Below are 25388 nucleotides of genomic sequence, written 5' to 3'. Positions count from 1 at the left end.
GTAAGGAGTTGGGCCACAGTTTCAGAGAAGATACTTCTTAAAGGACAGTTCAAACAACATAAGTTTTAACTACCCATGTTCACTTCTCAGATTTTTTTTAATAAATACGTACTTTAGTACTGTATCATCCATGGTTAGTTGAATCCATGGATATGGAACTACAGATACAAAGGGCTGAGTATCAAGTTATACTTGGCTTTTCCACCAGACAGAGAAAAACATCTACTTCTGCTTCATTGACTATGTGAAGCCTTTGACTCTATGGATCACAGCAAACTGGAAAATTCTCAGAGATGGGAATACCAGACCAACTTACCTGTCTCCTGAGAAACCCATATGTGGGCCAACAGTTAGAACCAGATATGGAACAACTGACTGGTTCAAAATTGAGAAAAGAGTATGACAAGGCTATATATTGTCACCCTGCTTCATTAACTTATATGTAGAGTATATCATGTGAAATGCTGGGCTGGATGAACAACAAGCTGGAATCGTGATCGCTGGGAGAAATATTAACAACCGCCAGATATGCAGATGATACCACTGTAATGGCAGAAAGTGAAGAGGAACTAAAAAGCCTCTTGATGAGAATGAAAGAGGAGAGTGAAAAAGCTGGCTTGAAACTCGTCATTCAAAAAACGAAGATCATGGCATATGGTCCCATCCCTTCATGGCAAATAGAAGAGAAAGTGGAAGCAGTGACAGACTTTCTTTTCTTGGACTCCATAATCACCACAGACAGTGAATGCAGCCATGAAATTAACAGACGCTTGTTCCTTGGAAGAAAAGCTATGACCAACCTAGACAGCATATTAAAAAGCAGAGACATCACTTCTGTGACAGAGGTCCATATAGTCAAAGCTATGGTTTTATCCAGTAGTCATGTACGGATGTGAGAGTTGGACCATAAAGAAGGCTGGGCGCCAAAGACACGACTTAGTGACTGAGCAACAACAACTGAACAGAGAGTTGGGGCCCCAACCCCTGTATTGTTCAAGGGTCAACTGCATGGGAAAAATTAAATTTAGATTGACTTTCTACTGTGTGGGTGTGGTAAAAATATTTGCAGTTTGCTGTCATTGGGACATTAACCTATGAACTAACCACAGTTCAAGAATATGTGATTGTACACTTCACTTTCACTTTTCACTTTCATGCATTGGAGAAGGAAATGGCAACCCACTCCAGTGTTCTTGTCTGGAGAATCCCAGGGACGAGGGAGCCTGGTGGGCTGCCGTCTATGGGATCACACAGAGTCGGACACGACTGAAACGACTTAGCAGCAGCAGCAGCAGCAGCAGCAGCAGCATCAGCATGCATCAGGGACAGAAAACTACCCAAAGTACTTAACTGAGATAAATAATATCAGAGGAAGGCAGGATAGAACACTACCAGTCTGCATGAATTACCTATAATCAGCTAACCAGATTCCCACATGTAAACCCAGGGTTTGAAAACAAGTCTACAAAGAAACTAAACACCAAAGAATTGATGCTTTTGAACTGTGGTGTTGGAGAAGACTCTTGAGAGTCCCCTGGACTGCAAGGAGATCAAACCAGTCCATTCAGTCCTGAATATTCACTGGAAGGACTGATGCTGAAGCTGAAATTCCAGTACTTTGACCACCTGATGTGAAGAACTGACTCAATGGAAAAGACCCTGATGCTGGGAAAGATTGAAGGCAGGAGGAGAAGGGGACGACAGAGAATCAGAAGGTTGGATGGTATCACTGACTGGATGGACATGAGTTTGAGCAAGCTCCGGGAGTTGGTGATGGACAGGGAAGCCTGACATGCTGCAGTCCGTGGGGTCACAAAGAATCGGACACGACTGAGCGACTGAACTGAACTGAAGTGCTGCTATGGAAAACTATATGGGGGTTATTCAAAAAATTTTAAATTACCATTGTTGTTGTTCAGTCGCCTAGTGGAGACTGACTCTTTGCGGCCCCATGGCCCCCATGGACATAATTACCATATGACACTGCAATTTCTCTCTGGGTTTATAGCCCCACCAAAGTCCAAGTGCGGCAGCCTCTGAGCTCCTAGAGTGAAAGCGCCACAGTGAGCTCCAGCCCCCACAGGTTGCGAGGCCAAAAGATGCGAGCGCGATGCCTCCCCGGGTCCAAGAAGCAGGAGCGGGATGAAGCGGGTGAGACCGCCTCCCCTGATCGGTGGGCAGGGCCAAAAGCGGGGCTGGCGGCGAAGGGCAAGCTCCGCCCTCAGGGGAGGGGCCAGCAGGCAGCGGCGCGTCGCTGCGCCGCACGTGTGCGAGCGCTGCGGGGGCCTCGGCGTAAACCGCGCTGGCTGCCTATGCTGGGCTGCCCTCGTGGTTGGTTCCTCCGAGTGGCCCTTACCTCCGCCTTCCTCCGGCGCCAGGACCAGCGCGCCCGCATTCTCGTCGCCCGCCCTGCGCCGCGCGCACGCTCTCAGGCCCCGGGTAAGTGTGCGGCCTCTCCTCTGCCTCCTGGGCTCCGCGGCCAACCCTCGGCCCGGCGCTCCGGCCCGAAACCCCCCCTGCAGGGGCAGCATGGACTCGGAAGGAGTCCCGGTCTTGTTCTGAGCCCGCGGCGCGTCCACGGCGCCTCCATTACGGATCGTGCCCGCGGGAGCGCGGCTGAAGCCCGGCTGGTCTAGCGCCTCGGCGGTGCCAGCCCCGCCCCCCCCGCTCTCCGGGCGGGTCCTAGAGGCTGCCGCGCCCTCTCCTCCCAGCGGCGCTGTCAGCGCGTGGATCCCTGTCCACTCCTCCTCTTCTTTGCCCCAGAGGGTTCCTGAAGTCTTCTTCCTCCTGGAAGAGACAACCCGCCTTTATCCTGAAGCCCTTTACAGCGCACCCGTGCACCGCTGGGCCCGCCCACGTTCTTTCATCCTCCTTCTTATCTCTTATTGCTAACAGCGATCCTACTGTGTTCCGGGCAGGCTCTCAGGTGACTGTTTTATAGACGTTTCCCAGTGTAGGAGCAAACCACAGTTTTTCTCGGTCAGATTTAAAAGAGTGGATGCAGCAGGGAATTGCTGGGCGTGTTGAAACTAATCCGCAAGGTGTCTTTACCTCCAGCCCTGCACCGAGAGATTGATTTAAAAGTAGACTCTCATTGCCTGGGCATTAGGGCCTGCCAAGAAATAAGGTTTGGAGAGTTTAGTTCTGTTGTCAGACCACTTTTTTTTTTTTTAATTCCGAAAATATAACTAAAGGTTGGTTTTTGTTTCAAGTCTCTAATCATCTGTGAATCGGGCATGCCTCATCACCTGGGGCTGCCTTGGCAGTTGAGGGAAATGTCAAAAATCAGACTACTGTACACTCATACTGAAAAGGGACTGCTGGATATGCAGTGATTTTGGTCCGTCATTAGGCAGAGTAGCCAACAGTTCGTATGTATTAATTTACAACTCCTTTTGAACTTATATTTTGAGAGAAACTGGTGCAGTAGAGCGATTAGTAAAACATGGCCTTTGGCCCCAGATAGGAGAGAGAAATGACAGTCCAGCTGGTCCCTTGACCAAGTTTGCTCCTATCTCAGGCTCTTTGTTGGCCCTGTTTCCGCTGCTTTTCATATCTAGTTCTTGCTTCAGGCCTTTGCTCACAAGGCACCTCCTTAGACTTCACTGAAGAGCACCCCTCTTATTCTCACTGTCCTTACTCTGCTTGATTTGTGGCTTTTACAGATGTGCGTTTCCTGAGATTGTTTTAATTTTTTTCTCTGATATGTAAGCTCAGTGGGGGCAGGAAATTTTCTTTTCCCCAGTGCCTGGAACAGTGCCAGACAAATAAGAGGGGCTCAATAAATATGTGTGACATAAATCTAACAGATTTCATTACTTCACATATTAGAGTGTAGTGTGTGCCCTGCCCTAATGAGAGGGCTCCTTACTGTGAGAGCTGGAGGGCTTCTTGATGGTTTGCAGAGGAGGAGGAGAGATGCATTTAAAAAGGATAAGTTGTGGAGGGTTTTAAAGTACAGATGGGATTGAGACTAATATTGCTGTTTTTTCGACGTTCATTTTGCAGGACTATGTTAAGGGACTATCAATGTTGCATTAAATTTTTGGAAGTGCTAAACTTGATTTTTATTGTGGATTGTAAAGGAAGCTTATTTCTGAATCTAATTTCTTAATGAAAAACTTAAAAACTGTTGAAATTGTAAAATTTCTAATCCCATTTGGTTCATTTGGAGTGTAAAAGAGATAAAATCTATTACTTTAATATTTCCTCTAATGAATTGTGTAGGACTTCTAGTTCATGGGTATGTATCAGTGGATTTCATTTTCTTCCCAGAAGCATCAAGTTTCTAGTCTCTAATATAGATTGCTTGACATTTGAGATGCTGTCTTACTATTTTGGATAGCGTATTTGTGCAGCTTTGTTTTTTGAAAATTTTTGAAATTTCAATACCATTTTAAAAACCGATAAAGCTAGACCTTTTACTTCCCATCCCTCCCCCTCTTTTTTTTTTTCCTCCCTTTTTTTAAAGCCAGTCGTTTTTTCACACCTTTGCTGTAGAAGACTTGAATATGTATATTTGGATTTTCCTGAATGCAAACTCATTTCCTTAGAGCAGTCGAACGGGGGCAGTCAGGGTTGTTCCATCTTTCTGGTTAAATTCTTCTCAGCCTCTTGGATGTTCACATGATCCTCTCTCATTTAGAAATTATATTTCATTTCAGTCTTCTCATTTATGTATTTTTTGCTTAAGAAATTGATGCTGATTTTAGTTCTGCCTGTCCTGGTCCAGAAGTTTGCACAGCTGTTCTAGTAAATATATTCTCAGCTTCTAGGCCCACAGACAGAACTTAGCAAAACGTATATTAAGTGATTTATAATCACTTGTGCTACATATATGTTAATAATTAATGTCTGTATTAGGGCCATCGGCTAAAACAAATGGAAAGTAATTTTGTTTAATGAGCTTGTCTTTGCAATTAAATGTAACAAGAAAAAGAGATCAGGCAAGTGTCCAAAGTATCAAGAAAAAGACTGCCAAAAATACTAAAGGCCCGTTTATTTGGTGCTCTTGGCAGTGCTTTGAGGGTCTCTTAAAATTGAAATGATGTTTGAAGGAGAGAGCCATGCTTAACCATTAGCCCAGAAAACAAAAGAACCATAAGAAGCTTTGATTTTTTTCCCAGACTCAGCAGCACAGTTCTGCGGTGGAAAGCATCCATAATAAATATTAATGACCAACAGTTGAATAACAACAGCTCGAACAGACCTTTGAGCAAGTCATCATTTTTCTGCTTTCCAGAGAAAGGAACTGAGACGTAAAGAGTGGTGGCTCCCTTGGTAAAGGGCATAGCCTAGATCAGACTCCAAGTCATATGCCCAGACTGCCACTCACCAAACAAGAGTTGACACCAGTGGTTGATACTTCAGATCCGCCATCTGCTAATATCCTCATTCCAGGGATGTTAGGTGTAACAGTGCTGTCCTAAGCCTTCTAGAATTTCATTCACATGGGGAAGATGAGGGGATGGAGTGATACCCGTATTTTGGCTTAGGTGACTGGTAGTTTGTTGGTAAGATTCTTTGAGGTAAGAGATGCAATTTAAAAGAAGTGCATTTGTGGTGGGAAAAGATGAGATCACTTTAGGGCATGTTGAATTTGATGTTTGATTCCACTTTTTACTAGCTCTGTGAACTAGAGCAAGATACTCTCTGGGCTTCAGTTTTTTAGGGGCTAAGGTGGGACTAATAATGACACATAAGTCACAGGGCTGAAGAGAGGCTTGAATGAGCTCAGTGTGCACACGCTATCATTGTTTAGCTGTTGTTCCCATTGCCTTGGACCCTTGAGTGAACAGGGAGTTGGAGATGGGTCTTGGCTGGAAAACGAGCCTGAGAAGGAATCAGGACGGGGGAAGGAAGCCGGGGAAGCCAAGTGTAAGCAGCAAGTTGAGCAGGAGGGGAAAAGAGCACTTCGAGAGGCAGGAGAACAGCATGGAGTAGAAGCCAGATCCTCCCGTGAGCGTAAGCTGCATGCTGGTGGGCTGTTTATTTGATCTGCTCGTGTGTCGTGTTGTGTCGTGTACGGTGCCCGGAGTAATGCCTGGCACAGAGCTGCACGGTGAGCGTTGAGGGGATGAAGTCCAGGTACGAGGAGTGAGTGAGTGTTAAAATGAGTCTGGACCTCCCTTCAGAGGGCCGCCGTTGTTTGGCAGTGGTTATCATAAGGGGCTTTGTGACTGTGCTGGTAGGAGGGGCACTGCCTGAGGACCCCTGTTTTCTTTGTGAATGGCACACGGGAGTTGGAGGGATGGCGAGACAGCCTGGAGGGTTGTTACGAGAAGAAGTCCACCCAGCTGGCCTTCTGTTCTCCAGCCAGGAGCACAGGTGGAGACAGCACAGTTGGTCCTCAGTTGAGGTTTAGCAGGGATCTTGCAGCGGGACTAGTGAGCAAGAGTGTTGCGTGTTGGTTAGGAGTTTGGAGTTGTTGAGCTTTGGAGTACTTGAGGAAATGAAGATGAAAGAGGTGGTATCTTGGAACTGGAGGTCTCGGTGTGTTTGGAGAACAGGTAATGGGAGAGAGGAAGCAGTAGAGCTGGAGAGAGTGGTGGTTTGATGAGGGTAGAATAGTTAGTGTGGCTTTGGTGGCTCAGAGGTTAAAGTGTCTGCCTGCAATGCGGGAGACCTGGGTTTGATCCCTCGGTCGGGAAGATCCTCTGGACAAGGAAATGGCAACCCACTCCAGTATTCTTGCCTGGAGAATCCCATGGATGGAGGAGCTTGGTGGGCTATAGTCCATGGGGTTGCAAAGAGTCGGACACGACTGAGCGGCTTCACTTCACTTTATACCTTGAACTTTTATAATAAGACATTTCAGACATTCCCAGTGGAGAGAATGACATGATGACATCCCTGTGTTCCCAATTTTCAACAATTATCAACTCATGGCCAGTCTTGTTTTAAATCTGTACCTCACTCCACTTCCATTCACCACTGGTTAATTATTTTGAAATAAAGTCCAGACTTCATATCTTTTCAACCATAAAGATTTCAGTCTGTATCTCTAAAACATAAAGATTCTGTTTTTAAGTGTAACCACAGTGATATTGCTGAAGTTGAAGCACCAATACTTTGACCACCTGATGCGAAGAATTGACTTCTTAGAAAAGACCCTGATGCTGGGAAAGATTGAAGGCAGGAGGAGAATGGGATGACAGAGGATGAGATGGTTGCATGGCATCACCAACTTGATGGACATATGTTTGAGCAAGCTCCGGGAGTTGGTGATGGACAGGGGTCGCAAAGAGTCGGACACGACTGAGCGACTGAGTTGAATAGTGATATTGCATCTTAAAAGTTGCCCATACTATCTTAATGTCATCAACTGTCCCCACTGTTTCAATATCCCTGATTGTCTCATAAATACACTTTTAACAGTTGGCTTGTTAAACCTGGATTCAAAGAAGGATCCAGGTTTATCTATTCGTACATTCCCCTTTCCTCCTTTTCCTGTTGCTGTCCATTAGTTGAGGGAGTGTCTTGATCCTTGTTGAGTTTTCCACATTCAGACTTCTGCTGATTGCTTCCCCGTGCTGGTGGTGAATGTACCATCTTCTGTCTCTTTATGCCATCCAAACTAGTAGACACAGCTTCAGTCAGTAAGAACTTCATAGACAACAGCATGTCCTTTCAGGGGCCTGCAGCGTCTGGTTGTCTCTTTTTTGTGATGTTAGTGGCCATTGATGTCATTGCCCAGGGCCAGTATTTCATTAGGGAATTCCTACTTAGTTGTGTCTTTGATCTCTGTAGATGGGGAAGAGTTTTGACTCCTGTTTCAAGACTTCTCAGAAATATCTACTGATGCTTGTTACAATTCTCTGGATTCTGGCAGGTATTAGAGTTTCGACTGCTGTTTCAAGACTTCTCAGAAATATCTACTGATGCTTGTTATACTTCTCTGGATTCTCTGGCAGGTATTAGAGTTAACATCCTCAGAGTCTGCACACCCCTTGAATGGGGACAGGAGACTAGCATTTATTTAGTTCCTACTGTGGCTAGCCACTCTGTGTTTGTCATCTCATTTCATTTTCACAACAGTCCTATGAAGCACATATTACTCACGTTTTCCAGCTGAAGAACAGGGACTAGGAGAGGTTCTTTACTCTGACCAGTTCTGTAGCTGGAAAGTGGGGCGGGAAAGCCTGGTGTTTGGGTGCCTATATGGGTAGTGCACACGAAGGGAGGTAAAATGGGAAGATGTGGACTTAATAGAGAGGAGGGCATGGGATTTGGGCCTCAAGGTCTTCAGAGGAGTCTTAAAGGACAGGCGGTGGTGGTGGAGTGGTGGTGCTCAGTCGCGTCAGACTCTGCAACGCCACAGATTGCAGCACACCAGGCTCTCCCATCATTCACTATCTCCTGAAGTTGGCTCAGTTTCATGTCCATCGAGTCAGGTGAGACTAGGTTAATCTGAGAATACAGATATGGAGGCCCTCCCACTGGAGAGAGTTCTGTGAGCAGTCAGGCTGGGATTGGGACCTGTGGGCGCTGGGCCTGAATTAGAGGCGCGTGTGGAGGATTGGAAATCCACACAGTGCTGGATGATGCATGGTACCGAAGCAGAATGGGGAAGAGGAAGTAACTGGTGTTTCTGTCGAGGCTCTTGGCCCTCAGGTTGTTGAGAAAGAGCCTGATGAGTTCTCTGCATTCTGGGAAGGAGGTAGATGTGCAGCTCACCATAAAGCCTGAGCCCTCCCTGGAGAGAGCAGATTGCAGGACTCGGAAGGGTATCAGGACCTCCTGGTAGATCCTGTCATGCCAGCTGGGAACTTGGGGTGGGGAAGGGGTTGTTGTCTTCTAGAGATGTCTGTGTCTCTTTTGGCTGGCAGGCTGCTTGAGGGGACTGAATTGGGACAAATGGGTGGCCCTGATGTCCCTGGGTTGTAGGTGATTGAGAACTCGCCTAGGCTGTGGCTGGTCATCTCAGGCTTAATTTCCACTTGGTTGAAAGTCTTGCCATTGTAGATGCCCACCGTGCAGCCCACCACCTCAGGCAGGATGATTGCATCGTGCAAGCGTGTCTTCACACCTGGGGCGTCTCAGTGGGCGGTGTCTCCTTGTTGGCTTCCTGCAGGCACTTCTGCAGCCATGCTGCTCATTCTGGAGGCCACGGTTCCCGGTCAGCAGCTCACAGGACGTGCTCAGACCCTGGCTGAGGTCCACACTGCCGCTGGGGAGCTGTTGTGGGTTTGAGGGGAAGACTGTGTGTGATGAAATGTAATAAGTGACTCAGTGATGTCCGCCAGGTGCCAGCAACATTGCTGGACTGTACACATGCTTGTCTCCTCCCCACCCCCATGCCCCCATGCCTCTTTCTGGGGTCCTCATGTCAGGAAGAGTTCCCCTACCCTCTCAAGTCCCCAGGACGGAAAACCCGAGTCATCCTATAGTATTTCCTCTTTCCTCCACATTGGTCACCCAGTCCTGTCCGCACCACCTCCCAAATGTTCCCGAACCCACCTCCACCTTCAGTTACCCTCGCCTCAGCCTTAGATCAAGCTGATTTCTTTCCTCAGTTGTTGTCTTACCTAATCTCCCAGCCTAACCCCATCTTTGTCTTTGAAAAGATGCCATGAAATATCTCTGACTCATGAATCAGATGGCAGTTGGGTTTTCAGATGGAATTCCCTCCATTCGGCCTGGTGTGGCTTCAGCCTGCTCCCAGCCTTAACCCCAGGGTCTCTCCCTGGATGCTTTACTCTGTGTAATACGGGGCCAGCTTGGTGGGCTTCCTCTAGCTCTCTCTGCATGCTGCACCACCTTCCTCCCCTCTTTTCCACAGCCTCTCTCTTAGTCCCCAAAGCTTAGCTCAGGTGTTCACTTCTGGTCTTTCATTAGGAAGCGGTCTTCGCGGACACCCTCATCACCAGTGCCCCTGTGGTCTTCTGAGTGTTGCCATGTCTCCAAGGAAGCCCCGGGCCCTGTCTGCCTCCCTCACTGGTGTATAAGCTCTGAGGGCAGTTATGTTGAAATAAAATGAGAATGAAATAGCACCAACATCACATAAGTCAGTGTTCTGTTTTGCTATAGAACACATAAAAGATAAGCGCTTTCTTACTTGATTTAAGAGATAATTTTATAAATTGTACAACTAGTTGCAGTCCACTTCTGTTCCTGTTTCTTGGTTTCTTCCATTTTCTTAATTTTTTTTGTCTTTCAAACAAAATTATTTTTATTGATATTTTTCTCTACCTGCCCCCCCTTTTTTTTGTAGCTGTCATGATCCTTTTTTCCTTTTCCTTTTCTTTCCATTCTTGATTTTTGACAATGAGGCAAGATCAAACATGGATTCTTAAAATTTAGTTCATCATGATTGCTCTGCTGTAGATGCTTCTATAGATGGGATTCCAGTTAACTAAGAGAACTAGGATGTTCTGCTCATTTATGTTCTTTATGTTAACTGAGTTTGTATGTTACTTTAAGCATCTCCTGATATAATTAATATAGGGCTTCCCAGGTGGCTCAGTGGTAAAGGATCCACCCTGCAATGCGGGAGACACGGGTTCGATCCCAGAGTTGGAAAGGTCCCCTGGAGAAGCAAATGGCAACCTACTCTAGTATTCTTGCTTAGGAAATCCCATGGACAGAGGAGCCTGGTGGGCCACAGTCTGTGGGGTCACAAAAGAGTCAGACATGACTTAGCGACTAAATAGCAATATAATTAAAATAAGAAGAAGCCTTATCCCTGTTTCACCTAGAGCATCAAATAAAATCAAATTAGACAGGCACTTGCAATCTTAGATATTAATAAATGTGTGCTCTGTACTACAAAGTATATATGGCTTCCTAGACTTTTGCTCAGTAATTTGTGTACTAGCTGTAAGTGATCTGTATTTTTTTAAATTGTGACAAAATACACACGACATCATTCTGACCATTTTTAAGTATATAGTTCAGTAGTGTTAAGTTCATTGTGTAGCCAATATGTAGAGCTCTTTATCATCTTGCAAAACTGAAACTCTATACTTAGATTAAACAACTCTTTGTTCTCTTTGCTTTTTTTTTTTTTAAGTCCATTTTTTATTTTTTGGCCGTGCTGAGTCTTCATTGTGGCATGTGGGCTTCTCTGGTTGTGTACCCATGCTCTAAAGTGCTCGGGCTCAGTAGTTGAGGCTCGGGCTTAGTAGTTGAGGCTCAGGCTTAGTTGCCCCGAGATGTGTGGGATTTAGTTCCCAACCAGTGATCGGACCCACATCCCCTGCATTGGAAGGCTCTGGACCACTAGGGAAATCTCGTTCTTCTTGCTTTAAAAAGAAAAAAAAAATGAGTATGTGTTCATGTCAGTAAATATATGTATACACTTTTATCTTAATCAGTTTTTTGAAAAGATAGCAAGATCCATGAAGCAAAAGTTAGATGATACAACTGTGGTATTCAGTGAAAACAAGTCTTCCTGCCCAGCCACCTATACCCTCTCCTAGAAGTAACTGCCTTTTCCAGTTTCTTTGAACATTGTTTTTACATATTGTTTGGCTTATGTACCTTAATGTCATTGTTCTTAGTTTTATTTTTTTAGTGTAAAAGCACTGAGATGAGCATCTTTGCAGCTAAAACTTGAAACACTTTAATTAATTTCTTAGGATAATCCCTTAAAGAAGTATTTCTGGGTCAAAAGGCATACATATTTTAAAGACTTTTGATATCAAATTCCCTGCAGAGGTGTTGTACCATTTTTTTCTATGCCACTAAAAGCATATTTGGAAGGATTATTTTAATAATTGATACTTAGAACCTTAGGAACAAAGTTAACTGTGCCTCTGTTTGCTGAAACCCAATTCTGTATAGAAGTGATTTTTACCACTTACTCTCTTCCTTCTAAAAGGTTCTCTTAAACGTTTTCTTGGATACTTGAAAATGGAGATGACAGAAATGACTAGTGTGTCATTGAAACGGGGGTCCGCTGCCATCGAAGATAATGATAGTGTGGCCCCAGCTGAGGAGGCCAAGAGACAGAAGGTCTCAGGATGCTGTCCAGCCACAGGGCAAGATGGGCTAGAGAACAGCTCTCTACCCAGCAGCGAAAAGGTGCCTGGCCCTCCCGAAACTGCTGGACAGGGTAAAGAGAACTCTGAAGTTCCGTCAGAGGAAGAGGAGGAGGAAGATGGCCTCTCAGAGGAGGGTGAGGAGGAGGAGGAAGCAGAGAGCTTTGCAGACATGATGAAGCATGGGCTCACTGAGCTGGATGTGGGCATCACCAAGTTTGTAAGTTCTCACCAGGGATTCTCAGGAATCTTAAAAGAAAGGTTGGTTTTGTTTTTGTATCAAGTTATTTTTGTTTTATTCTTTTCTTTAAAAAGAGATCAGTCTGTTCTTCCATTTTTAGCATTCTGTCCCCAAGGATTTTTCATACCAGTGGTCAGTCAGGAATAGGATGAAGAAAAGCTGCCCAAACGAGTAAATGAAACTATTTGAATATAAAATGAGTAAAAAATAGCAATTTCCTTGTGGCCTGCTTTGTCAGTATGTGAATGGGTATTTCCTTAAAATAAGTTACTCTCAATGGTACTTAAATGGTTTCGAGTCTTCCCTTGAATTGGCCTTAAAATCTTAAAATCTTTTGCCTGAATGGGCCACATCAACAGGAGAAAGAAGGTAGTCTTTGTAGCCAGGTGGATCTGGATGTGAACGTAGTTCAACCATTTCATAGTTACTTAACTCCTCTGAGCCTCCGAATCCCTGTCCGAAAAATGGGTCATAATGCTACCTGGGAATAGTTAATAGGACTTTAAATAATGTACGTAAAGTATTTAGTATAAAGGTAAGCTTCAGGGTGGCTTAAGGTAGATACACTGGCTTCCAATTTAGTTAAATTTGCTGTGTTTCATGATTCACTTTAGAATGAACTATATAATCATAGGGCAACATTAATAAGCTTTGACCTAGGCATTTTTCTGGAAGAATATTCTAGAAGCTCAGAAGGTCTTTTCTGTACCTGGTACCAGGCCAAGGTGTGGATTAGACTTCATCATGAAACCAGAAAAAAATAACTACATGACTTTGCACTGAAAGTCTTTATTTTTAATACCTGTTTTGCACAATAATAAGGCTTACTATTGACAAACTTTCTCCTAAAATTAATAGGTAGCAAAATGATAATGCCCTGATTTTCTTTTCCTCAGGTACTCTGACTTTGTCGTTCATGAAATAGGAAGAGATGGACGAATCAGCCATTTGAGTGACTTGTCTGTCCCAGTGGATGAAGAGGTAGGAACAGCTCTCTAGCGAAAGTCACCTTTTGTATAAAAATAATATTTCTTGGAGATCATAGAAATACAGAGCTTTGACAGCCTCAAATTCTGTGTGTGACTCACTGGAAGTTCTCATGGTTATTTTAAAGGATCCTTCAGAAGATGTATTTACAGTTTTAACAGCTGAAGAAAAGCAGCGTTTAGAAGAGCTCCAGCTTTTTAAAAATAAGGAAACCAGTGTTGCCATTGAGGTAAGTAGTGCAAAAACGTGTGAAAAGTTTCTTTTAAGGTTTTCATTGCATCTTTTGGGGTGGATGGTTAGTAAGTGTCTTCTGGAAGAATTACAGTAATTAACAAAAGGATGGACTTGCCCTATTTGATCTAAAAGAGCATTGTGTTAAAAAATGTTTTTTTTATCAGTGGCAGGTAACAAGTATTCAGATAAACTGGCCAAAAGAAGAAAAAAAGTTATGTTTTTGCTTAAAAAAATTTTTTTTACATGACCACAAATCGACAAAAAAAATCTGCTGTATGGAATTGTAGAGTGACCATAGTGTCTGCTGCAGAGGACTGTCACAGCCTGACAGAGAGTGGTCCTGACAGGGAGGCCATGGCCCCAGCTCCAAAGGCCTCCTGGTCTCAAATGAGGCACTGGAAGGGAGGGGAGTTGGGAGAAGGAGGTAAGGGAGTGTTTCTTTGCTTATCTTGAGACTACTTCTGTTCATACAAAAAAGAGCTCAGCTACTAAATAGAACAGTAAATGCCTTTTTAAAAGCTGTTTGTTATGGAAGTTTTACTCTTCTCAGTTAGTGCTGTCAGCACTGGTGGCTCAGCGCTAAAGAATCTGCTTGCAATGCAGGAGATGTGGGTTTAGTCCTTGGCTTGGGAAGATCCCCTGGAGAAGGAAATGGAAATGGTAACCACTCCAGTATTCTTGCCTGGAGAATTCCATGGACAGAGGAGCCTGGTGGGCCACAGTGCATGAGGTCACAAGAGTTGGACATGACTTAATAACTAAACTGCCACCACCACGGTCCTGTCCAGTGAAATTGCGGTGCGAGACATGTTTTTAATTTCAAATCTTCAAAAAATGTAAAAACAAACAGGCAAATAATTTTGGCGGTATATTTTAGTTGCCCTACTATTGTCAAAATATTTCAGTATATAATCAGTATTTTCAAAATCACTAATGACATGTTTTATTTTCTTTTTTTCCTACTAAGTCTTCAGAATCCTGTGTCACTTTATACTGGTAGCACGTCTCATTTCAGACTTGCCATGTTTCAAGTGCTCAGTTGCTGTGTATGGCTAGTGGTTACCATAAGGGACACAGCAGCTCTAGGTAATCTCTGTAGCAAAGAAAATACAAGATTCTAAGAATCTTGTAGCACGAGACTTTTAGAATTGTAAGTTTGTGTTAAATTCATCTTGTACTATATTTTGATGACTTGCTGGATTTGGGGTTGTCTGAAATTGTCACTTCCATGGCTCCCAGGTAAAAAGAGTTTACTGTAACTTCTCAGAATTTTGGGGGATTCCCTCATGGCTCAGACGGTAAAGAGTCTGCCTGCAATGTGGAAGACCTGAGTTCGATCCCTGGGTTGGGACAATCCCCTGGAGAAGAAAATGGCAACCCACTCACAATATACTTGCCTGGAAAATCCCATGGATGCAGGAGCCTGGCAGGCAAAGTCCATAGGGTCGCAAAGAGTCAGACACGACTGAGTGATGTCACTTTCACTCTTTTCACTTTCAGAATTTATTATTTGTCTCCAACCCTCATCTCTTCTCCCCGCCAAAATTTCTCAGAAGTATGTACTATTAAAATTTTAGAGATGTTTAATAACTGAATTTACTCAGACAAAATAGTCAACAATGCCAAGAAGAAAATTCCCAAGAATTGGTTTTGAGAGCACTCTAGGAGGATGGTCCAGGCAGTGCAGTGATATATTATCTCTATAATATGCTTTTTCCTACAGAGATGGCAAGATTTACTATCATCTTAAAAATTATAGTTGTGCCATCTACTGAAAGATTTTACCTTAAAGAGCACGAACCTTGGGTAGGGGTCCTCATCTATAAAATAGGAGGATAAACTTTCTGAATTTTTGAAGTCTGAATATGTATTCACTCATACATACAAACTATGGTTCCATCTCATTGCTTTCAGTGAATTCTAGGTCTAGACTCAGGTGTTTGTTTGTTTTTTTTTTTTTTTTGGCTGTATCACTCAACTTGCAGGATCTTAGTTCCCCCATCAGGCACCGAACCTGCAGAGTCCTAACCACTGGACCACCAGGGATTTCCCCTAGACTCACTTTTCAATATGAAAAATCTCATCTATATTATAATATATTTTTCTTTTACATACATATTCATTTATATTTTTTATTTTGCTAGAATATGCTCAGGTTTAGCTAGTAGTAGTTATATTGCATCTTGTTAGCTTGCAAGTTGCAGTCCATCAGTGGGTCATGAAATTAGTGTACTGTATCTTAACCAACATTATTTTTTTTTAAATTGCAGTGTTGTGTTATTTTCTGGTGTACAGCAAAGTGATTCAGTTTATATATATATTTATATATCTTTTTTTTCCTTCTCTTTTTTCATATTCTTTCTCATTAGGTTGGTTTGTTTCTGTGTTTGTTTCTGGCCTCACTGTGGCCTGTGGGATCTTAGTTTCCCCATCCAGGGGTTGAACCCATGCCTACGGCCCTGGGAGCACGGAGCCCTCACCCTTGGATGCTAGGGGATTCCCTCCGCTAGGGTTTACTACGAGACACTGAATACGTTAGTTCCCTGTACTATACAGTAGGGCCTTGCTTTTTATGCTTTTGTATATAGTGGCTTGTATCTGTTAATGACAAACTCCTAATTTATTCCTCCCACCCTCTTTCTCCTTTGGTTTCCTTTGGATTGTTCTCTGTGTCTGTCAGTATGTTTCTGTTTTGTAAGTAAGTTCATTTGTATCATATTTTAGACTCCACATACAAGGTATATCATATTTTATTTGGCTTTCTCTTTCTGACTGAGTTCGTTTAGTATACATATTTCTAGGTCCATCCATGTTGTTGCAGATGGCATTATTTCATTCTTGTTTATGGCTGAGTAGTAAATGGCACCCCACTCCAGTACTCTTGCCTGGAAAATCCCATGGATGGGGGAGCCTGGTGGGCTGCAGTCTACGGGATTGTTGAGGGTCGGACATGACTGGGCGACTTCACTTTCACTTTCATGCACTGGCAAACGAAATGGCGACCCACTCCAGTGTTCTTGCCTGGAGAATCCCAGGGACAGGGGAGCCTGGTGGGCTGCCATCTATGGGGTCGCACAGAGTTGGACACGACTGAAGTGACTTAGCAGCAGTATTCCACTGTATACATACCTCATCTTCATCCATTCATCTGTCAGTAGATATTTAGGTTGTTTTCATGTCTTGGCTGTTATAAATAGTGCTGCCATGAACATGTATCTTTTCAAACTATAGTTTTGTCCAAATATATGTCCAGGAGTGGGATGGCTGGTTCATATGGTATTCTATTTTTAGTTTCTAGAGGAACCTTCAGATTATTTTCCATAGTGCCTGCACCATTTACATTCCCACCAACCGTTTAAGAGTGTTTCCTTTTCTCCATATCCTTTGCAGCATTTATTTGTACACTTTTTAATAATGACCATTCTGACCGGTGTGAGGTGGTACCTCATTGAAATTTTGATTTGCATTTCTCTAATAATTAGTGGTGTTGAGCATCTTTTCACATGTCTGTTGGTCACCTGTATTATCTTCTTTGGAGAAATAGCCATTTGGATCTTCTGCCCAATTTTTGATTGGGTTTTTTGTTTGTTTGTTTGTTTTTATATTGAGCCACATGAGCTGTTTATATTTTGGAAGTGAATCTGTTGTCAGTCACATCATTTGCAAATGTTTTCTCCCGGTTGGTAGATTGTCTTCATTTTTGTTTATGGTTTTCTTTGCTGTTCAAAAGCTTGTAAGTTTGATTAGGTTCCGTTTGTTTAGTTTTTGCTTTTGTTTGTACTCTGTACCCACTCTGCTAAGACTTTATATCATGAATGGATGTTAAATTTTATCAAATACTTTTTATGCATCTATTGAGATGATCACATGGTTTTGTCTTTTGTTGATGTGGTGTGTCACGTTAATTTTTTTTTTTTTTGGCCGTAGCTAGTGGGATCTTAGTTTCCCTACCGGAGATCAGACCTGTGCCCCTTGCAGAGGAAGCGCAGAGTTTTAACTGCTGGACTGCAGTTAAAATGTGAGGGAGAGTCCCTCACATTGATTAATTTGCATGTGTTGAGGCTTCCTTGTGAGCCTGGGATGAATCCAACTGGATTATAGTGTATATCTTTTTTATGTGTTGTTAGATTCAGTTTGCTAATATTTTGTTAAAATTTTTTATATCAAAGATAATATTTTTCTTTATAGTGAGTGTCTTTTTCTGGTTTTGGTATGGGATGATGGCTTCTTAAAATGACTTTGGGACTGTTCCCTCCTCTTAAGAGTTTGAGAAGGATCAGTGTAAGTTTCTCTTTGTATGCTTGATGGAATTCCCCAGTGAAGCCATCTGGTCTTGGACCTTTGTTTGCAGGGAGTATTTTTTATTATAGATTCTGTTTCATTTCTAGTGCTCTGTCTGTTCAAATTATCTGTTTCTTCCTGATTCAGTTTTGGTGGACTGTCTGCTCTTGAAACTCGTCCATTTCTTCTAGATTGGCAAAGAAACTTTTTGGCGTGTAGTTGTTCACAGTATTCTCTTATGGTTTTCTGTATTTCTGTGTTATTGGTTGTTATTTCTCCTCTTTCATTTCTTATTTTGTTCATTTGGAACGCCTGGCCAGAGATTCGTTGATTTTTGTTTACCTCTTCAGAGAAACTGCTCTTGCTAACCAACATTTTTATAACATAATGAAATAGGAAATAACAGTGCATTGCACATTACAAGGGTTAAGTACTGTTCTGTACATTTTTTTAGATTTTTAATAAGGTGCATACACATATTAATATATTGGAGAAGGAAATGGCAACACAGTCCAATATTCTTGCCTAGAGAATCCCATGGACAGAGGAGCCTAGCAGTCTACAGTCCATGGGATCACAAGAGTCAGACACGACTTAGCAACTAACCTATCGCATATTAATATATATTGCTGGATCCTGAATCCAGGTATGAAATGTATTTCTCAGTGTAAGATACATTCAGAAATTGAAAAACAGTTGTATAACTAGTTAGTTTACATTTTCTTGATGTAGATTTTTCTCTTTTAGTAACAAATATACTAGATTGTCATTATAAAGTTCCTCAGTATAGGGCAGGGTTCATTAGACGCAGGAGTAGATTAGATTGCATTATTCAGGGAATCGAGTTTCTGATATCCCCAAACACACAGCTCACCTGCTTTTCCATCTGTAAGCCCTGAGGTGTTCATTGTTTAGCTGAGTCCCTGAAAGGGATCGTCTGTGATGGGTGGCTATAGAGTTGGATGGCCTGAAATTCACATCTGGCTCTGTTCCCCTCCAAATGTATAATCTTAATTTCTCTCAGCCTCACTTTCCTCATCTCTAAATAAATGTGCTGGTGGCTTGATAGGGAACTGATGGGGATTGAATAAGACAATGATTGTAAAATGATTGGTAACAGTACCTGGCAGCGTGACAAACTCAGTAAATGGGTTCTTATGATTTGCAATTTGTAAAGGTCTAAAAGATTTCTGATATTTAGGCACCTAAATATCCTTCAACAGATGAATGGGTAACTAAGATGTGGTACATATATATGCTGGGATCCTACTTAGCAATAAAAATGAAATAATATGCAACATGGAGGGATCTACTAAGGGCAGTAAGACAGAGGAAGGTAAATACTATGTGATACCACTTATATGTAGAGTCTAAAATATGATACAAATGATTTATTTGCAAAACAGACTCACAGATATAGAGAACAAATTTAAGTTTACCATAGAAGAAAGGGGTGAGGGACTAATACATTAGGAATTTGGGATTAACTGATACAGACTAGTATATGTATAGTAAACAATAAGGACCTACCATATACCACAGGGAGCTATCTATATTTAATATCTTGTAATTATATATGTATATTGAATCACTTTGCTCTACCCCTGAAACATTGTAAATCAACTATACTTCAATAAAAAAATAACTAAAGAGAAAAAGACTTCTGAAATTGTACCCTTGTACTTTGGTTATTTTATATCATTATTAAGCTAAGTAGTGTTTTTACTAATTCTTTTCCATTATTTCCTTTATTTAATGTTTGTTAAGTGAGTATCATTGTCTGTGTTTTTAATAGGTTATTGAGGACACCAAAGAGAAAAGAACCATCATCCATCAAGCGATTAAATCTCTGTTTCCAGGATTAGAGACAAAAACAGAAGACAGAGAGGGGAAGAAATATATAGTAGCCTATCATGCAGCTGGAAAAAAGGCTCTGGCGAGTAAGTGGGCTTGTGGCCTGGCCTTTCTTCTGCCTCCTCATTCTCCCTGCCTGTTCACACTCAAGGGTCATTTTGCAGTTGTTCCGAGATGGATATTGACCATACCATTCCTTCAAAGAAGGTGAACAGTCTTTCAGATGCTAGAACAATCCTGCATCTGAAATCACAATCACAATCACACAATCATGTGTCTGGTAAAGGGGGCAGTAGGTCTTACACGTGAGTACGGATTTGCTGTAATGATAGTGGTGCCAGAGAGAAAGTCTTATGTAATCTAATACGTTCCCTGAAGAGCAGAGCAGGCCAAGTGGTAATTCAAGAAGAAGACAGAAGAATATTGTTCATTCTGTCCTCTTAATGGAGGTAAGAAAGCTTTCAAATGAACAGAAACTGCTTGTCACCCCTCCCAGTGGCATATTCTGCAAACTCCCTATATTGACAGTGCCGCTGCTTTCCAATCGTGAGTACCTTATTGACTACACATAAAAAACATGGACTATATAGAAAACCACCCATTCACCAAAGCCCATGTTTCACTGAGTAGCATTTGTTTGAAGTGGGTGTGTTGTCAGTGAATCCTGTTTATTTATGTTCTATGTTCTACAGCCATGAAAATAACTATTTGCATATAACCTTAAGAAATATTGGATGATAATTTTTCTTTTTTTATCTGTCAGATCAGTAGATAAAATTTTTATGAAAATTACAAAAGGGAAAATTCTTCACCTCCTCCTCTACCGTTGATGACACCTGTCAGTGAAGAGTTACTTCTAGATATATTTGTTGGAGTAAAACTCCACAATTGTTATATAAGAGAAGATTGTCCAAACCATCAGGGCTTTGTCAGTATTCTCTTGGGATAACGCTGTGAGTGGATGAAGCCTTAATTGTCTATAACTATGGTTCTAGTGAAAGGAGAGTATGTGAGAAAAATGGGAGCAGAAATAAGATTTAGCTGTGCCTGAGAAAATCATGTCATCAAGTCAGTAGATCTGGATAGTGACATAGAAGTGAGAATCCTTGAGCAGTGGGGAGGAGAAAGTGGAGGTTGGAGGTCACTTCACAGCAGATAACCAGAAAGGGCAGGTAGAGGATGTGTTCTGGGACTGCTTGAGGGCATGAGTTGTTAATCACTTCTCAGTTCAGAGGCTCATGGCTTGAGTGCTATATGTTTCTTTGATGTCTGAGTGACAGTATAAAATATCACTTTGAAAGCTGTTCTGCAGCCAGGGTTGTCCGGGGGAATGAAGCCCAGTGGGGAGTGACATGAGTGACTGTTTCTTCTGTTCTCCCGCAAGTGGCATGTGGCTGGTAACTTATCTAGCAGTGGAGGAGAGAAGGTGAATTCCTACATAGATGATTTGCTGCACTCAGTCTTAATTCTCTCAGGAACCCAGGTTGAGAAGGGCTGCTGCGGAGATGTTCCTTGGAGAGAGGCAGTCCTCATCGGTCAGCCACCTTTTTGCAAAGGCAGGAGGAAGAGGCAGGGTCTTGTTCTGACAACTGTGGTCCTGAGGAAGCAGATTGGAAAAGGCGAAGCCTATGTTTCTCAGACTGGTTGCTTCTTGGAAATGGTTGCTCCTCCTTGGATCAACCATTTTGTTTTGTGATCTTGGTATTTGCAGCCACAGTGGCCAGCAGTTTGCCCCTCCAGATCTCTGGTGTTCTGTGTTTATCCACCTTTTCTGTGCCTACGCCACATCACACCTTCCTTTTTTTTACCCCCAAATAAAAAATGTCCTTAAGGTTTTCCAAGTGAGGTACTGAGCTGTGTGATATGAACCACCCCTTTCTCTTCTCACATCTTCAATAAAATATTAATTTCTCACTATGAAAAAGAAACATGAAGGCAGGTCCAGTGGAATCAGTGTGTGGGCGAAGATCTGGCCTTTTTGGGCTTGAGGGGCTGTGGCATTTATTCAGAGATGGACTAGAGGCCTGCTCTCTGCGTGTTCTCTACCACCTCCTCAGAGGCCCGACTGGCACCGGAGAGCCAGTGAGCATCTCCAGGTCTGGCCCCCACCTGCGAGCTAGGGGCCACTTCAAGTAAGCAACTCTGGGATCGTAGGGAGAGCTGGTGTGTGGAGATGGCAGTTCTTGCCTATACAGACAGAACCCAGAAACAGTGACAGCTCGTCCTACTAGGGCACCTTGCCTGGCATTTGAACAGATTAGCTTTTAAAGCCTCATTGCAAAGCTAAGTTGGATTGTTTTGAGCTCCCTTACTACCAAACCCTGACGTAGGTTGTTATTGGTGGGTCATGCACTATGTAGCAGGTTTGCAACATTCTTACCCTCAGACAGAGCCACGCAGCCTAAAATACAGGTGTGATAGATTCTAAATCATAGTGGCCAAACACAAATTATTGATAGCAGGTCTTTTAACCCTAATGTTATTTAGTGTGTTAATCCAACCTGATAGACAGGGCACATTGATTTATCTACCAAAGTGTACTTATGATATTTTTCTGAAAATACTGTATAATTATCATAGACCATGTACTCAGGTAAATTAACTTATATTTTGAAATAAATAGTGTACGTCTCCAAAAAACTTTTTAAAGACTTAAAAAAAAATTTTTTTTGGCCATGTACTGTGTAGAGATAATCCATTCTGTATGAAATTAATGGTTTCCAGGGGCATACCCATATCTAGGAGTCTGCAGAAACTAAGGAGGAAGAGCCAGACAGATAAAAAGTTCATTTTCTGGGACAGACTGGTGTTATGGAATCCATAGGAAGAGGGGATTTCAGTGATGGAGTGATTAGCCATGGAAAATATTACAGACAGGTCCAGCAAGAACTCTGAAACACATCCACCGATTTTTAGGATCTTGGGGATCATTGGCATCTTTGCCAGAGCAGTTTTATTGGAAACCAGTTCACACAGTAGGTTAGGATGGAAGATAATAAATCCACCATAAAGAGAAGGACGAAGAAAAGGAACATGCTTAAGGAGAGGGAGACGTAGGTTTGACTAAAATGCAAGAGCCCTGAGCATATTGATAGGTTGAAGGGGAAGAGCTGATGGAGAAGGAGCTGGGTGATGGTGGCTGGAGCAGGACCCAGAGGAAGCTGCAGGGTGGGTGTGCAGGGGTGCCGCAGGGGAAATTGTCTTGAATGAGAAGGAAAGAATGTTCTGCATGCTACCCATCCTGTCGTCTTTCTCAAGCTACAAACGTTTTTCCTTCTTTATTCATGTGGATCTCTGCTCAATACATGAATCTTCCTGAATGTAGTTTCCTTTTTTATCTGGATTCTATTTCTCCTCTCCCTGGGGCTGCGGTATCAGACCATCAGAAGGTTGCTTCCTAGCCTGAGAATTCTTTGCTTTCGCATTTTAAATCAGTGTGTCTCAAAAATGTGTGAAAGTTATTTTAAATTCACTTAAATTGCTACCTAGCATTCCAAGGATTTGGAGTTTTATGAAGTCAAACAAATCTCCCAAAGGAAATTGAGACTCACTGATTTTCTATTACTCAAAACATTTCCAGTTAATAAATACATATGCTTATCAACAGTTTGTGTACTAAGTGCACTTGGAAAAAGAATCCTTGTATGTCATTTACCGAGGAGATAATTGAATGCATGCTCACTGCTTGGATTTGCTAATAAGATGCATGTTTGTGAGCCAAACTCATATCGGTTGTCATGGTTTCTCGTAAGGTGTAATAGCACTTAGTGTTTTAGTCTTGTGGTTTCATTTGTTTCTTGTCACTAAATATAACAAATGGGTAGTTAGAGGAAAATGTAGCTTACACTTCATCAGCTTTTATCACAAAATTTGTTTTAACTTTTTATTGTGGACATTTTCAAACATGCAGACAAGTAAAGGAAGTAGTATATTGAACCTCTGTGTACCCGTCAACCATCTTAAGTACTATTAACATTTTGTTGTTGAATCTGTTCCTCCCACTTTTTTTTCTCTTGAGGTGTTTTTAAAGAAAATCCTATGTAGTACTTCATTTCACACATAAATACTTCAGCATATATCTGATAGAAGAGGACTAAAGCCCTAAACCATTATCACCTCCTGACAAAATCAATAATAATTTCTTAATATCTCATACCCAGTGCATGTTCAGTTTTTCCCTCATTGTCTCAGAAATGCCTTTTGCATATAGAGGACTCGTTTAAATCATGATACAGACAAGGTCAGAACATTGCATTCGACGGACGTCTCTTCAGCCTCTTTTTATCTATTGGTTTGAAAAGTTTTCCATAATTTTTGCATTTTTTAAAAATAAAAGCAGTGCAGGAAATTCATGAACACAGAAAAGCACAATACAAAACAGTCATCACTTGCAGCCTCAACAACCAAAAGATAATTACGAATAGTGTTCTGCTACATGTCCTCCCATGTTTAAGAAAACAAATCTCTGGATGGGGAGGCATTTTGCATCCAGTCTCACACTTTTTGCTATGTCCTGTGGGCACAGACATTGCAGCTTTGAGGATCAATGAACAGGCCACTGTGAGGGCATAGACAGGGAGGCTTGAACCTGTTGGTGAGTTTTCTTCTTGTTCACTGTTTGCCTCTGCGACATTCCATTGTTAATGTCTAAATCGCTGTCAACCCACCACATAACCACCAGATGCTGTAGGAGTTCCTCGGTAGCACCTTCCCATGCGATCATTTGCATGTTCACTTCTAAAGCACTTTAATGTTACTATAAATTAAATACTGCTCTCTTGTGCTCTTTATGCTGTGCATTTGGACAGAGGTCAGAACTGCAGCAGGTAAGAGCGGTTGGCGTTTCACGTAGGTAAAATGAAATGCCAATGGATTTTGTCACAAGTACTAAGTATAGACAGCTTTGCGTAAATGGAGGGAGCTGGAAGGAAAACCAAAAATAGTATCCCTGTTCACAGTTTCCTGAGGATGAGTTGTAAGGACTTCACATCAAGAACCAAAGAAATACTTGCAGTGCTTTTTCTATAATACTTTAAGCATATGCCCTGTGGCAGTTTTCCGAATGTCTTAATTGGTCAGGTTGTTCTATACATTGTAGCTTACATAACTAACCTGTCAAGCAATGCTTTTTGCCTTGGCAAAGGCAGGCGTATCAGTAACTTTAGTACCAGAAGTTTCTTGTGTCTCTAAAGATGAAGAATTCATGAGTTCATGCTAAAGGGTTATTTTAGGCACAAAGAAAAAGGAACATTTCTGAAAGACAAAGACTTTTCTAGGGATTGTGTGAAATATTTTTTCGCAGTGTATGCTTTCAACGAGTTAGAGAAATGAAGTGAGTTAGATGCATTGTCAATAACGGCCGCATCTGTGCGTCACAGGAGACTCATGGACATTCTTGCGCAACATCTGGGAAGTGCAGTTGTGGCTTACACATTTTTCCCAGAGTGTTGATTTTTCAGAACACCTTTCAGCAATGAAGTCTAAATCTTGATGTTGTTTGAATAGATGTTTCTAGTGGTGTAATTTAAATGTTTAAAACAACAGCTGTAAAGTCAGATTCTCCAAAGTCTTGAAATGTTTGTCAGTTTCTAAAAAGTTGAGCAGTTGAAGTAGCAATGGCTCAGACTTTTAATTTTTAAAGTCTCCTCTCACCGGAAGATTGACAGTTAGGTATTGAATGCCAGCTGCTCTCTCTGTCTGGAGACCTTTGTAAATGACCTACTGTTACCTAAACTTCTGTGACAGAAGTGGCCTTTGGAAAGTCTCACCATGTCACCAAGCCAGCTTGTTGTGGGAACGCCTAACTGGCG

At 42.3% G+C, this 25388-nt stretch overlaps 1 protein-coding gene across 2 annotated transcripts in view; it reads left to right on the top strand.

Annotated features, from left to right (window-relative positions):
• The first annotated feature begins 2223 nt into the window (after positions 1-2223).
• Positions 2224-25388, top strand: part of PUS7 (pseudouridine synthase 7) — a 55127-nt gene continuing 31962 nt past the window's right edge. The window contains exons 1-6 of one of the 2 annotated variants that reach the window (XM_015095257.4): positions 2224-2439; positions 11822-12242; positions 13119-13203; positions 13337-13438; positions 19520-19664; positions 24387-24404. In XM_015095257.4, coding sequence (XP_014950743.1) covers positions 2313-2439; positions 11822-12242; positions 13119-13203; positions 13337-13438; positions 19520-19664; positions 24387-24404 — 898 coding nt within the window. In that variant the 5' untranslated portion in view covers positions 2224-2312. The remainder of the gene's footprint in view (positions 2440-11821; positions 12243-13118; positions 13204-13336; positions 13439-19519; positions 19665-24386; positions 24405-25388) is intronic. The other variant, XM_004007838.6, reaches the window with a different exon arrangement.

This window comes from Ovis aries, chromosome 4 (genome assembly GCF_016772045.2).
Source record: "Ovis aries strain OAR_USU_Benz2616 breed Rambouillet chromosome 4, ARS-UI_Ramb_v3.0, whole genome shotgun sequence".
In the NCBI taxonomy this organism is placed as follows: domain Eukaryota; kingdom Metazoa; phylum Chordata; class Mammalia; order Artiodactyla; family Bovidae; genus Ovis; species Ovis aries.
Note: the sequence above shows the minus strand (reverse complement) of the source record. Positions and strands in the feature narration are given on the sequence as shown.